This window comes from Pararge aegeria, chromosome 17 (genome assembly GCF_905163445.1).
Source record: "Pararge aegeria chromosome 17, ilParAegt1.1, whole genome shotgun sequence".
Classification (NCBI taxonomy): domain Eukaryota; kingdom Metazoa; phylum Arthropoda; class Insecta; order Lepidoptera; family Nymphalidae; genus Pararge; species Pararge aegeria.
In genome coordinates this window covers 6,328,901-6,344,617 of record NC_053196.1, presented here as the reverse complement: position 1 = coordinate 6,344,617, position 15,717 = coordinate 6,328,901, and the positions used below count along the sequence as shown (strand labels likewise).

Sequence of the window (15,717 nt, the reverse complement as noted above, 5' to 3'; positions counted from 1 at the left end):
ACGAATTAAGAATTTATGAATTTTGAATCGCTTTTTATTGTACAATATGTAAAGTTATGGTATTTTTTTTTTGTATAATTATGCTGAGTTTTTGTACAATACTTTATATAATATTTAATGTATTAATATCTAATTGCTTACCATCTGGATCTACGCTTGCATTTGGATCAGCGAGTTTATCAAGACTGTTTCCAGCAGATCGCGCTATTCGTGTGTCTTGAGGTTTTTCTATGCCAGAATACTCTTCTTTTCCTCTTTCTTCTGACTGTTTACATAATAAACATTAAGTAATGTAGAAAAAAAACAGTGATATATCTCCGTAACGTCGCTAAGAAAAGTTACCGAATCCACAATAGCGTGTTATTAAGATAAAAAAAATTAAGAGCTATTGTGAATTTGCTAATATAGTCAAAAATACCTTTGCTCGAACATCCTGTCGTTGGCGATAATGATGTCTTGTCTTATCTTCAGAGCGATATCGTTTGTCAAGTTTTTTGTATAATCGTGTGCCGCTTGTTTGTTTCTTAGCCATTCCACAAGATGGCGAATCTGCGAATCCTGCCGGTGCAGGAACTATTTCTGCTGTTGCATCTGCATAGGATTCCTACAAAATATTCAATGACTCCTAGAGATCTTAGTTTTTTTTTTCAAATGATTTAAAAAATATTTTAAATGTAAGATTTACATGATGTAAAGTGATTTAACTACTTAACTATAATTATCTACCTCAAATTTAAAGATTTTTTAATTCTATTTATTTTAAAAATGCATGCAAATTTAATGTAAAAAATGCATGTATTGTAAAACTTATGAAGAAAGCAAGGCAAAGTAAACTACTAGTTACGGTATTTACATCAGTATGGGATGTCCGGGAAGCTCTGCTGTCGTGGTCATGTGTTGCCGTAACGATGTGTACTTCCTTGCCGCAATGTAAGCAATGCGCCTTAGCTTCGCAATCTCCAACAGCCAAATCGTGCTCCGTGTGTTCTGAATAGAATACGGAATCTGATCCTGGTGAAACTGAACGTAGTGATTCTGCTGAGGCTGCCTTTGCAAACTTTCCGTCTGCTGTTACAAAAACTGAGCTTTGATTAAAGCAGATATGATGTTCAATCAATAATATGTTATCAACATCGATAAGCATAAATAATTAAGAAAAATAAAATGTTTATACTTTAATTTTGAAAATAAATTAATATCATTGGCCCACACTTTAGTTTAACAAGGCCTTATCGATCTCTTTAAAACTCTGATTACCTGTTGTTTCTTGACATACAACCATAACCACTTGTGTTGATATACAACCATTCTTTTATGTTTTATATTCTAGTAGTTAAAAAAGGATTATATGGATATGAGCTGAATAAGGAGCATCAAAAATCAATAACTTAATGCTATTTTCACCACCTTCGAATATTAATGGTATTGTTTTAGAAGATAATTAATTTACGAAGTGCAAAGCGAATAAACCCAGCTGGTAGCTAACCTTTATCTTGTTTTTGGTGTCTGGGTGACGGTATTGGATTTTTTACATAGCGCAATGGAGTTAAACGCGCGCCCGCAATAGTAAGGGTTCTTGCAGTTTCTATGTCTTCTGCTTCGAGAGAACTCAAACAGGGAATCATTGGTATTGACTGTTTTCTCCTAGGAAGGCTTCCAGGTAGTGATATGCTTTCATTTGATCCACTTTTTCGACGAGGTCTACAAATAAAACTAATAGAGTATGTTTATTTAAATTAAAATTTATATTATAATTTTGTGTCAACAAAGCTCTTAGTTACCTGTATCCTGAATGATTGTTAGATGTCGGTGACTTGGCAGAATTAGAATTATTTCCTGTTTTTCTCCGTGGACTATCTCTTAATCGTCTATGTTTCCTGGGAGATATATTACCATTACCGATGCCTAAAAGTTAATTTACTCAATGTTTTATTTATAACTTTGATATAACCCTTTAATTAAAGGATAATGTTCGACCAGAATGGGTGAAGAAAGAGTGGCTAAGCGCATATTTTACTCCGAATTGCAGGTTGGGAAACGTAAACAGAGCGGGCAACACTTGCTATATAAAGATCTGCTAAAGCGGCACATGAAGAGATTTGATATGGATCCATCACTGTGGGAATTTGAAGCAGAAGATCGGCCGCGATGGAGACACTCCGTAAATAAAAAAGTATCGCAGTTTGAAGTTAAAAGGCATGCAGAGCAAGATGCTAGGCGTAATGACATAAAGGCCAGACCATCGCCAGCCATATTTTACAATATAATTAGTGGAGTACTGACGTGCTGTCAATGTGATCGCACATTTAAAACAAAGAGTGGTTATGCCAGTCACTTGAGAGCACATCAGGTACGCTCGCCAGGAGGAGGATATATAATGTTCGGAATCTTACCTTCTTTTCTGTATTGTTCACTAGAATCATCTGACGTTGGAATGTTTAAATGTAATTTAACATTGGATCCCAAAGCTTCTCGTCTATCATAGTGTGATGGTCTGTAGTTACCATCTATTGCTTTATTTTGCGTAGGACTTTTGGCTTTTAATTTCGTTCTTTTTACATACCTTTCCCGCTCAACAGGCCTTTTATTATCATTTTCCTTTTCTTTTAACGACTTTTCTTTAATTGCTTTTTCTATATCTATCGTTTCTCTTGGTGAAGACTGCACACTTTTAGTTTTTTCAACAAAATGTGTTTTCTTTTTTCGCAGTTCAGGAGGTTTATCTTCTAATGGTGATTTTGAATTAGAATTTTTAAAAACACTACGTTCTGAACGATGGTTAAGTGACTCAGGTTCTTTATGGCTTTTGCCCCAATCATCTTGTGATGTTGAAATGGAATCATCATAAGATTTCGAAAATTCTAAGGTAAAAGCCTTCTTTTTCCGTCTTTTGTCTTCTGAAACCCAAGATTTAGGTCTACTTGTCGACCTATATTTCTGTGAATGCTTATATGCTGAAAATGAAATAGTACCTTTAAAAACAATTAAATCTTAATTCTTAGATTTTTAAATGTTTTAATTCCTTACTTAAACCTCCATCATCTTCGTCGTCTAAAGGACTTTCGTAGTAACCAGAAGACGAATAGTGAACACTTCTTTCATCATCTGACAAAGAACCCTGTAAATACAAACATAGTTTTAAAAATCTGATGAGTCTGATGAACGTAGTTAAACTCTAAGTATGTGCTGACTTACCACCATCTTTGGTACTAATTGTTCTTTTTGTTCGGTTATTTTCTTTTGTGCACTTGTTTCGGGTTTCTCTAACTTTTCAGGTATTTCTTTAATCTTTTCAATATAAACTCTATCGGTAGTACTTTCTGCCATATTAGGATTTGATCCTCCTATACTATAGCTTCCACTTGAGCTGCTTTTACCACTTATACCATCACGTGTCCTTGTATTCTGTACAAATAAAGATAAAGCATTTTACAATGTGTTCATAATAAGAATAATATATTAATTTATAAAACTTACTATTTTTACTGGAACTTCATCTTTTCGTTTCATTATTTCAGTCTTATGTCTTCTATGATTTTCTGGTATTGGTGTGATATCTACTTTAACCTCAAATCTTTCGACACATGGTTTTCTTATTCTATCTGGCAGTGGCAGAGGAGGGGATGTTAAATTAGGTACAATGAAATCATCAGAAATTTCTAATGGCGGGGAAAAACTTGGTAAAATCAAGTCTTCAGCTACATTGTCAGTTTTTGTAGACGAGTAAAGGCTTGATGCACTTTCAAAAGATGATCCTTCTTGAGCTTTGTTATTATTTTCTGAATCTATAAATAAAAATAATGCATAATAGTTTTAGTGAAAAAAAATTAAAAAAAAAAAATTTAATCGATAAAACTCACTGTTATTTTGATTTTTGCTATTACTTTTTTTAGAACTGTCAGAATTTGCAGTAACATAATCCTCCGTCGTAGTAGTGCTTTCTGATACATCAGTAGTATTTAATTTACCTGAATCCGTCCTGTTTAGGCTTGTCTCACTACTAATTGCTTTAGTTAAAGATGGTTCAGAAGGAGATTCTACTATTTGATTCGGAATAGTCCCATTAGGTTCCTTTTGCTGTGCTTTTCTTTGCAATTCCTGCCTCCTGGATGGGCTTAATGCTCTTTCTCGTTTTTTATTTATAAAACTAGGAGTCCTTTTAAATGGTACATCGGATAAATCTAAGCTCGGATGTGTTATAGCGATAGCTGGTGTGTGATTTGCTTTAAGTGGTGCTGTTGGTGACAATATTTTAGATATAGTTGGTTGTTTAGTAATAGGTAAAGAAATATTAGGAACCACTGCTGGTGGAGATAGTGAAGATCTCGTTTGTTGAATAGAACTCGAACTGGAAGTATCTAACTTGTTTCGCGGAGAAGTAGGTGACTGACTCTGTAATTTTAAAATACGACTATTTTAATATTCTACTATTCTATTTTTTTTGTTCGTATTTTCTTGGATAATTATTCTATAATTTTGCATGAGATTATATAAATACTGTTATTATGTGAGATTTAATATATTCATAAATAAATATAACAAACCTTGTTCTTAACAACTGTAAAAAATAAGTAAAATAAATCAACATACCTGTGAAACATCAAATTCTTCATCTAAGGCATCAGTATCTAACGAAGACCGTTGCTGATGTTGTAATAACAAAAGTTGTTTCCTTCTTGAAGTAGGGGTTAACAAAGCTAGAGCTCCTGGTGAAGTAGCGAGGGAACTTAAATCGGAAGAACTGAAAATTTTTAACATAAAAATTAGTATATTGAGTAATAGTTTTTAACTACTTATATTATTTCATACCTTATAACTGTTCCATTGTCAGTACCAGAATCTACTTGTAAAACAGTTGTTTGAGACTCATTCCACAGTCCATCAGAATGATCTCTGAAGAGAACAAAAAATCGTATAAAATTTAGGAATAACTTGTGGTAACAAATTAATTTTATCATTTTAAAGCACATCTTACCTGCTTTGATCTACAGTTAGTGACTCATTTGAAGCACATGGTGATGATATGTTCTCAAGAGGTGCAAGTATTGTTGTGACATTGTTGGTAATGACTGCTCGTTTTGGTTTTGGTTTAGTTACCACATCACAGTTAACAGGATCAGGTGATGCGGGACTAGATTTGGCGGTACTAAAAAAAAATTTAATTAATAAAATCTTTTAACTAAAAACTCTATAACTATCTTAACTGTAAGAATAATATGACAATATCACAAAAATCTTAATGACCACTGTGTCGTAAAAAATAAATTACTTAGAGCATCTTTTAATTTCGTAACAGTTGCATTTCTATAATTAAATATAACTTTGTAAGAAAGTACATGGGTACGTTACAATACAATTTTTGTTTAAGCCACAAAATATGTAGTCGCCAAATGTTGCGCAGAGTATTTGTACTCATGCATTCTGAATAAGTACTTATCAGATATAATAGTTATTTATATCTTGAAAATTAATTATAACACAATGACACTTGACATCATGTGGCTTTCATACATAAGCGATAGTTAAAGGAAATAATTTTCATCTAATACATAGTAGTCAATATTTATTTTTCATTCCAAATATGCAAATTTCTATATGAATCAAGCCAATTTCTATTTGAAATACCTGCCTTTCTAAAGGAATTTCTTCCTTATCAACTGGTTCAGTTTTCTCCTCAAAACTTACACTGCGAATTCTAAATGGCTCATGCTTGTAACTAATGTATTTTTCATGAAAGTCTTCGTATGGTGCATTCCCGTCGGAAGAACTACGAAGAGAATATTTTAATAGATGAGAATGAATGGGCATTCAATGCCTACGAAGTTTTAGCTCCGTATTAATACATTCGAAAAAGAGAATATTGAAAAAATTCTAGAAGAACACACAATATAAATACATAGTATGATGACAAGCATATAGATACACTTTGTTTCAACATCGTACTGTACAATTTTTTTAAGTTATCTATTGATACGGGGCTAAAATAAAAAATAAAATTTTTTATTGGATAGTATTGCACAAGCATATTAGCATTTACCAGTCAGTAAGTGAAGAATTTATAAAATGTGTAAGGTGTGCAACTACTTTTTTCCTATTTCACTGTTTGCAGTAGTAATAAATAATTATTATTTATTGAAAATAATATATCATTAAATATACCTGAAGGAACCGTCAGGTTCAAATCCAAAAATACCTTCATCTTTTATAGGAGTTTGGCTATAATTTTGTGTAATGTACTGTTTGTATACAGCTTCTCGTTCCCGATCTTCTTTTGTCATATTTTCTTGACTTGTAGACATAACTATAGGAGCGTCTTTTACTCCATCCGTCATACCACTAATTTCATTTTTTCTTCTAAGTTGAGAGAGTAAATGAATTATTATGTTAATATAAAATAAAAATAGTTCTATCATAAGGTTAATATGTAAATACTTACGCATCCAATAATATTTCCCCTTCGGATAGAGTTTTTTGTAGCATTCTTTTGTTTTTTCTACGTAAGGTTGTAAATGGTATAGCTTCATCATCCGGTCTAGGTTCAAAGTCAATTATTATTTCTTTTTCATTCTTTTCACTATCATCAGTTGTAGTTGCAGAGGTTTCAGTTGAAGGTTCCGATTGGAAAGTAGAAGTTTTTGATAGACCATGTGAAGAGTTAATTGTTTTTTGTGAAGCATCGCTAGTACTTTTTGATAGAATTGATCTAAGCGATCTTTCATTCTTAGCCTGTTTAGCTATTTCTTGCTGTAAATACTCTAGGTTTCTACGATTTAATGCCATGCTTTTCTCAATTGTTTCTATGTCATCCTCAATGGTATCATCTCTATCGCTTTCATGAATGAATTGGAAGTTTTGTTGGAAGTACTCTTGGGCTTGCCGTTGTAATGCACTAAGTTCTGATGATTTATCTACTTGTGAAGATGCTATTGATTTTATGGAAGATGACGTTATGTCGTCAGATTCTCCTCGTTGCATGAGTGGAGATGTCGGCATTACTGATGTGGGTGATCGTGGCGACCTAGGGGGCTCTTCTGATTGGGTTCTATGAAGTTTTTCATGCTCCGTACCAATAATACTGCAAACATTTAATTATATACTACCATGTCATATAAGTATGAAATTACATAGAATATTTTAGGATATTACCTACTAGAAGAAAAATTAAATGGCAAAATAATATTTATTTAGTACCTTTCAACTGATGCGGTAACATCTATTTGGTCGTCCCGACCTGCTAATCGGTCGCCACCGACTTCTGAAAATGATTTCGTTAATCTTCTTACACCCACTGTATATCCATTAGTTTGAACACCTGCTGCGACCATTTTTACCTAAAATTCAAGATTGGTTAATTTTAAGTGCATACGACAATATTTATTATTATCATCAATTGTTTAATAATTCAAACTGTTTAATAATTATCATTATTACCCTTTTTATTGTTCTGGGACTCAACGATAAATAATTTGGCGGATGTGGTTTCCTTCCTAAACATGCTTCAGTCTGGGTAGCTTGAGTCCGCATTACTCCTTTCTTAATTGTATCTGAAAAACGCAAAGATATTGCTGATTAACTCTCACAAAAAAAATATAAGAAAACTGATAGAGCGAGGATAGCCTTGCCGCAGAGATTTTAGCCGTCCTTTCGGAGCACCAAGCTCGATCCCTGGCACCTCACGTCTTCAAAGTTACGTGCGTTTTAGGCAAATACCACCTGCTTTAACGTTGAAGGATAAAATCGTGAAGAAACCTGTGAAGAGTTTTTCCTCGCCACGCCACGTCCTTGTTAACATGATAATGTTAATGTTAACAAGGGCGTGTTTATGTATATCCGCACTGGGATAATTGGGCCCGGGCCTAAGCGATCTTTATAATAGAGAAATAAATAAATAATAAATAAATATACTAAGACAATACACACATCGCCATCTAACCCCAAAGTAAGCGTAGCTTGTGTTATGGGTACTAGGATGACTAATAAATATTTTTATAGTAATATACATACATACAGATAAATACCCAGACACTCAAAACCATTCAATTTCATCACACAAACATTTTCGAATTGTGGGAATCGAACTCACAGCCTTGGACTCAGAAAGCAGTGTCGCTGCCAACTGCGCCAGTCGGCCGTCAGATACATATTATTTCTTTAATAGCGAAAAGCAGTGACGCTCTTATACGAGTACCAAAGAAGTATTTACCTAATACAACAACTTTGGGCCCGTCAATCAGTGTCGGCCGTTGTACAGGGACCCCTGTATGAGCACTATGGACCATTGGGGTTATGGGCGGTGGATAGTGTATCGGCGCCGGTGGCTGCGCTATGTATTGAGGATATGGCGGAAACGGCTGGAACATGACCGGCAGCGTGGCGTACGGCTTGTTTTCTGGCTATTAACATTATAAAGAATATAAACATTTTTGTTCACATAAATACGTAGCGAAACAGATAAAAAACTTTTTTGGTTGGAGCACAGTCCAAAGGTTGCCTTCTCTAACGGCATTCCCTAAAATATATTTTGTAGGGTGTGCTCAGGAACTTTACAATTGGGTTAAACCAACCAACCTTTCTCTCATCAAACTGCGAGGAACACAGGCCTTGCGACCACAATTCATTAATTATGTTTTAAGAACCTTTAAATAGAAAAGTATATCTTTCGTACGCAGTAAGTATGAAGCCACTTTTTAACATTATAAACTTTAATTTTATTAATTTGTTTAAAATTAATAATATCGAAGTTCTTTTTTACGCTATTTTACACAAATACCCAGGCAGATTTGATCCACTGCGTGAAATCTGTCCTACTACGTTCTTTTGCCTGTAAGGGACGCAGCGTGTTGTTAAACCTTCCTCAGGAATTAGGCATTCGTATGCGGAATTCTTAATTCCGACTGGAACTTCTAGAGGTTAGCGCGTAGCAATAAACTTTTCGGCTTTATTATACTTCATGTAGCTATTACATTATACGGCCTAAAGCTTATAGTACGTGATATAGAAAGTATTGATTTTTAATCAGTTTTGATTGCCATTTAGACATACGACTAAGTGTTTTGCGGTAAGAATAACCATGCTGGTAGTACTTGTGCAAACGAGCTCTAACAAAAAGCTCTACTACTACTACTACTACTACTACTAAATAATAACAAAATTATTACACGTCCGTCAATAAGTCTTTCACAGTCCCTCCTAAATCGAGGTCCAGTAACAGCAGCCGGCATGACCGAGTCGTCAAATGTGGTCAACGTGTGCGAGCGAGCAAACGATACGTGTTTTGTTCTGTAAAGATCAAGATAAACATGATAAGGTTGTGTGTTCTGAAATGAATATAAATTAAGAGGCTAAGAGTAACATTAATTGAAAAAATACTAATATATTGATAATAGGAATAAAGCCTGTAAAATGAAGCAGCGACAAACTACCATAATATTAATGGCCGAACCACACTGCACTTTGCAAACAAAAAACATAGCCATGTTCCACTTCATTCTACACTGCCTACACACTTCGTAACAGAATGCGGAATATGCCAAATAAGTGTGATGTTTGAATAATCATGACAATGATTATATATATATAATCATGACAATGACATGATATATATATATATATATATATAATCATTGCATATATTAATACTCATAGAAATCTGAATAACAAGATACTAGAAATGCCCTGTGGCACTTTAAGAATAGAAAACAGTTGTCACCGACGACCGTACCACTACACGTATGCGCATGCGCTCGGGAGTCATACGTTTCTGTTCTTCATAACGGCTTGCGGTAAATGTTCTAGAGAATGCAGTTTAAAAATTACAATAAAATCGCTAACTAGTAGATGTGTTTTGTTAAAATTTAAGTCCTCCGAGGCTCGTTCGCGGCGACAACGTGACGCGTACACAAAATTTCCAGTGTATTGTGATAAAAATTTCTATGATGTGCATATGTAGGTAAACGAACGCTGCGAGTGATCAAATGAGTGGTCGAAGTGTGGGCATTCTACGAGCATATTTAGCATATGTATGTCTCCTTTGATGTGTGGCAAAAATCGGACAAGTCAACGGATACGCGTATTAGCTATTCGCGTTATGTATTTGAATGCGTAGAATAAAGCAATAGTATACGAATCAACCGTACACATTTTACCGTATGCGCCCATGGGCCATGTTACGAATAACACACAATGCGGTGTGGTTCCACCTTAATCTATGATACAGGCGATTTTAAATAAGAATACTAATGATTTAATTAAACCCAAAGTTGCGTGTCGTGAAAACAAAATCGTTGTTAAACAAAAAACATTTTTTACTCGAAGTATGTGATTACAAACTTCCGAAGCGTCGATTTTTCGTGAATTGAAACGCTAAGTACCTATAAACTGTTATAAGCATAGATTGACCGATACTTGAAAACCGGTTTTTAACTCTTAGTTTCTTAGGTCTGAATAAAACCAGTTTAAGTTCATAGTAAAATTAACCTAATGTATTTACTTTTAAGGACGCGTTTCCGAAATTGATAGGTACCAAAACTCACTATTACTTGTACACGGTCTTACTAACACACCTATATAGTAATTCAGTTGCGTTAAAATTCTTTGATACTTTATAATATTATTTTTACGTATCATATAACTCTTTTTATATTCAAAAATTAACGACGCTAGCGAAAATATTTATCGATACAATACTACGTACGGGATGTATTAAACCTATAAAACCATTTATGGGCCATCACCACACTTTTACAAATGTAGACATACTGATATGCCCGACATATCAGTGATAGAAGAATTAATAACAAAACTTAAATGTTTTTGGACATTAACTAACGAAACAAAACATATTTTGAAAAGTATAATCTAATCAGATACAAATTGATCCCGCCCCATAATACTAAAGGCATGAGGATGAAAATAATTATGTGAGAATTATGTGAATTAGAATGTAAGTGATTCTAAAGCATATGCTTTAGAATGCACTTAAATTATACCTACGGTTAACAAATATATATGAAAATGAATAGATAAGTAATAATTAAATAGAGCTAGGAGATCTTGAAATAATATCGGCGTAGAGGGAAAACTAGAAATAGTTATTTTACTTAAAGCTCAAAGCACGCTTTGTCTTTTTCTCCATTAATAAAGGGAACCAACTGTTTTACCTAAACGCCGACATTGATAACGAATCAATATAATCATTCTGATAACTTAGAAAATAATAATAAAATAAAATGTATATTTTATTAACTTACGTTCAATTCAAATACGTATTATTGGTTATTCATTTACAGAACTAACTAAGGATTTATTAATAAAGTAATCGATACTTTTAGACCAGAGATGTGCTGAGCTACTTAGAACACTGTAAATATTTAGCTAATATTATTTATTTACTAAGTAATTTCAGTATCATCATGATGATACTTAGTGGGTAAGGACTTTTTAGTTTCATACTTCAGCTAAGCACAGGCTGCATCGTATTGAACGAAGCCATATGGTTAATGGGTATTTTATAATGAGTCAACTTCTAACTAGTACTTATTCAGGTTACCGGTGTGAAATCAGAGCGGTCTAACACAGGCGTCGCGGGCAGGGGAGTCCGCACACTCCTCCGTACCATACCCACTCGTTGCCATGTCATGCGGCCAAGTTGACTTACCATATACTCACTAGTCATTACACATATGACTTTATGTATAATAAGTTTATAAGCTATGTTATTGTATACAGAGATGTTTGCTATATATGTGAGCTGGGGTTACCCTAAGAAGCGCTACACCACCTAGAATGCTAAGTGTAGCATTAGTAGAATTATGCCCAGTTTGACTAAACCTAGGCAATGCAATCAATACCTTATTATTTAGGCGATGTGTATAGAAAAAACCGTTTCACCAGCTCTTACGTAATAACTTATAACTGTAACAGTTTATGTATGCCTAGGAGTCTCCTGAGATTAGACGTTACTTGTATTTGCACTAGGAATTGCCTTGTTCGTTGTTAGTGAAAACGGGCAACAGTCACATAGTTTCGTAGCCTATTTTTATCCTCGCTCACTGCTCAGCTGCCTAGCACACCTCTGGTCAGCAGCAAGCAACGTAGAACAAAGATTTTGATTTATTACAGTTTGCTCTGCCAAGTTATTTTATAGCGATGTTATTTTACCAAATCATATTTTGTCTCTAGTACATGTATCAAACAGTATCAGAATTTCATAAAACTACGTAACTAAACATTCATGCATGAGATGGAGAAAATCTCCATTGGGAGAGGACGAAATGTTTATCTTCTCCCATAATTTTATCCAGTATACCAGCGTGGCACGCGCATAGGTGGAAATGGTGTCCAAATATATATATAAATATATATATATATATAGTACACATACAGTAGTAGTATAGTATAGTACTATAGTAGTAAAATTTAGAGAACAAGAAAATTGTATGACTTGAGTTTTTTGTCTCCTTCCTATGCTAGCAGTGCAAAAGCAACAATTTAAAAATAAGGACTGAATCACATTTATCCGCTTCAATTCGCATTTAACTGTGGGTACCGTTACAGCATGTACGCCGAGTCCCTGTTTTCGCACAAAGTATGGAAGCATCCTTCAGTTACAATTCCGTTTGCATGATTAAGCACCCTTTCATACACTTTAACAGTTTTAAGCAAACTTTAACGTGTGAACTGTAAAATAAAATGCAACACTTCTACGTTATTAAAATTAAATTCGAAAGTAAATTCCGTCCTAAAGCTATTTTTTCCGCGGACAAATTGCGAATCTATGCTAATAAATGCAATTCAGGCCTAACCTATAAGTAAATTGATCATTTGCTGTAAGAATGTTTTATGAAAAAAATACTATTTCTCAAAAACTTGTTTAAGGGTTTCAAATGAGCGCTATCGTTGGTAATTAAAATTATAATTTAGTAGTGGTTCTATGGGTTTACTTTACAATTGATGTCATTTCAATAGCCCCAAAAATAAATTTTATTTTTCAAACATTTGTACCTTTTGTACGTCAAAACGCGTGTTACTATGAAAACGTGTAAAAATCATGATACTTCTAGGAGATAAAACGTTGTCGCAGCAAATGAGCCTTATTGAGTACTTAATAATGTTTGATGTATTAAGTTAAGGCTATTGACGCTAATTAATTACCTGTGCGGTGGTATGGTGAGAGGCGGTGGTGGGGGTGGCGGAGGTATCGGAGTGTGGGCGGGACAGCTATTGAAACATTTTCACACACTTAATATCTAGATATCAAACATTGGCCGGCGAACTGTATGTCGGTTTTTAAAAATCCACCATTTATACATTTTAATGTATCCTTTGCATGTCTGCAGGGTGCCTTGTGTGATTTTCTACCCAAGATAACTAAATCGATTTGTTTTAGTATTATCACTAGATGGCGTTCTTTCGATTTCATACAAATCGATTTCATACAAAACTTTAACGCGATCGAATAAGTAAATGTAGGTAGAAAATGACACACGAGGCACACGGATTTGCGATATCTATGCCAAATTTTGTCAATATCGCGTGTGCTGTTATGCCATTGATAGGTAACAAAGTTTATTTATTAACCTCCAGTTGGAATGGTCCCAGGGGCAATTTTCAGAAAAACTTCGTATCTTATTAAGCAAATTCCATTAAGCTTAGTCGTTTAGTCAAACATTAGATTACAAACAAACAGACATACTTTCACATTTATTACAGTTATATGTATGGTCAGAAACTTGAATTCATGTATTTGTATAATAAATAAAACTAACGGCGCAATAACTTCTTATTTACCTATATGTAAGAAATAAATAATTATAAACGGCTGTTTCGAAATAACTGCCCTTTGTTTGGTTTTCATCGAGAGTCATATTGTTCGGCCTCCTCTCTAATAGACAAGATGGATTAAGAGCTTAGACCCTCAAAGTTAGTCTAACACGACATCGCGGTCTTTAACGATTTTATTCGCGTCATGTTATTGACAATCTTTTTCCTAAAGTGCCATCTTCTTTCCAAGTCTTTCAACTTGAATCCTTGATGCCGCGCCTTTGAATAAGGAACGAGTGTTTTTCCAAGCCATTGATTGGCATTTGGTTTTTAGCCAAGATGTTATTCTTCGTTCCAGTTTTCGTTTCCCTTGGGATCTTGCTGATGAGTAGTATGATCAGTTGTAGTAGAACGTATTGGCACAAAGTTGGACTTTTCGACTATACTATGTCCGGTCTTAAGAATCTAAGTTTTACTTAGATTATTTTATCTACATATCTATGAAATAAATGTTAACGGTTGTCCACCTGGCTGATACCACGTCATAAACTTGTGCTTATGTCACTAGAAGATTATTAATTCTAATTTGCTTTATATAATTCGTAATATTTCTTATCTAAGTTCGTCGTAAGTCGTTCATAGAGGGTATGCACAGGGTATACAGATGCTATATAATGAAGAAAATCTCAGATAAGTTATGTAAAAAACTTAAGGATAGGCATTGTGAGACTTTTAAAAACCCTACCCTTAAGTATTTATAGCTCGTACTTGGGTTTTTTTTTTGATTTTATATCATCTGCATACCATGTGTATACCCTCTATGCATGACACTGATAATAACTATATATTTTGCGAAATAACTAACCGGAAAGTGATTTCGTAAAATATTATTATTGGTTCGTTTTGTTGTCAAAATTATAAACGGTATCTGAGTCGTATAAAAGTAGAAGCAGTGCATTTAAGAGGATCCATTTGGAATGAATATTTATTAGAGGAAGTATCTGCTTGATTAAAGTTCAAAATGAAATAAGTAAAAACTAGTGTTATTCAGGTCCCATCCCTACGTTCGCTAACATAAATTAACATCTTCGGCACTTTGGTTTATAAAAAAATTTTCACGTAAAAGCAGTAAATGAGATGAATGTAGATAAAATGTAACGGTATAAGTACGCTATCCTAATTGCTAGCAACGGTTAAGACCGTCTAATTGCTACACAGTACCACGCGGATAGAATTATTACGAACCCCAATTAAAGAAAGAGGGTACTCATTTATATACCTGCCTTTCATACTCATATTTCTTGCCGATCTTCGATCTGTGATGTGTAGATATTTAAGATATGCGGTCCAACAGAATACAACACAAAATCGACTAGAAAAACTTCTGATTTTCGTTTATCAATGAAGATGAATTATCTGTTAAATGTTTGAAAATTTATATATGTAAAATAAAGTTGTGTTAGTTACACCATTTATTACTCAAGAACGGCTGGACCAATTTTTATGATATTAGATTTTTTTGTATTATTCTTAGTCCGGAATAGGATAAAAAGTGTTAAAATATAGTATTCATAAAAAAAATTGTTTTGCGGTACGCAGCTCGCCGGGACAGCTAGTATTCTATATACATCTTCAATCTTGAAATAATAATTAGGATTGTTCTTGCTGAAAATAGGATATTCCGTTACTCTTGATTGCATTTTAAGATGTTAAGAACATACAAATTTATTTTCTCACCAGCAAGTTATAAATAAGGTCTTATCCATGAATAAGTAAAGTTCATGGAAAAGATCTTATTTTAAACTTGCTAGTGCTCATATAATATTATTTCTAATATTTTATTCAAACCAATCTCGACACAATTTGTCTGTAAAACTTTTTAATTTGCTTATTTCTATATGAAATTCTGCCATATTTATTATGTCGCTCATGAATGCAAAGACAAAGAGACATTTT

The 15,717-nt window shown here is 33.8% G+C and overlaps 1 protein-coding gene across 1 annotated transcript in view; it reads right to left on the bottom strand.

The window, feature by feature from the left end:
• Positions 1-15,717, bottom strand: part of LOC120631161 — a 147,478-nt gene that overhangs the window by 9,690 nt on the left and 122,071 nt on the right. The window contains exons 8-28 of the mRNA XM_039900619.1: positions 13,153-13,218; positions 9,159-9,279; positions 8,204-8,393; positions 7,432-7,544; positions 7,192-7,331; positions 6,437-7,075; positions 6,160-6,354; positions 5,630-5,767; positions 4,976-5,146; positions 4,810-4,893; positions 4,591-4,741; positions 3,861-4,392; positions 3,478-3,785; positions 3,196-3,405; positions 3,028-3,118; positions 2,394-2,954; positions 1,782-1,905; positions 1,487-1,701; positions 854-1,065; positions 419-604; positions 142-265 (exon numbers count right to left, since the gene is read on the bottom strand). Coding sequence (XP_039756553.1) covers positions 142-265; positions 419-604; positions 854-1,065; positions 1,487-1,701; positions 1,782-1,905; positions 2,394-2,954; positions 3,028-3,118; positions 3,196-3,405; positions 3,478-3,785; positions 3,861-4,392; positions 4,591-4,741; positions 4,810-4,893; positions 4,976-5,146; positions 5,630-5,767; positions 6,160-6,354; positions 6,437-7,075; positions 7,192-7,331; positions 7,432-7,544; positions 8,204-8,393; positions 9,159-9,279; positions 13,153-13,218 — 4,571 coding nt within the window. The remainder of the gene's footprint in view (positions 1-141; positions 266-418; positions 605-853; positions 1,066-1,486; positions 1,702-1,781; positions 1,906-2,393; positions 2,955-3,027; positions 3,119-3,195; positions 3,406-3,477; positions 3,786-3,860; positions 4,393-4,590; positions 4,742-4,809; positions 4,894-4,975; positions 5,147-5,629; positions 5,768-6,159; positions 6,355-6,436; positions 7,076-7,191; positions 7,332-7,431; positions 7,545-8,203; positions 8,394-9,158; positions 9,280-13,152; positions 13,219-15,717) is intronic.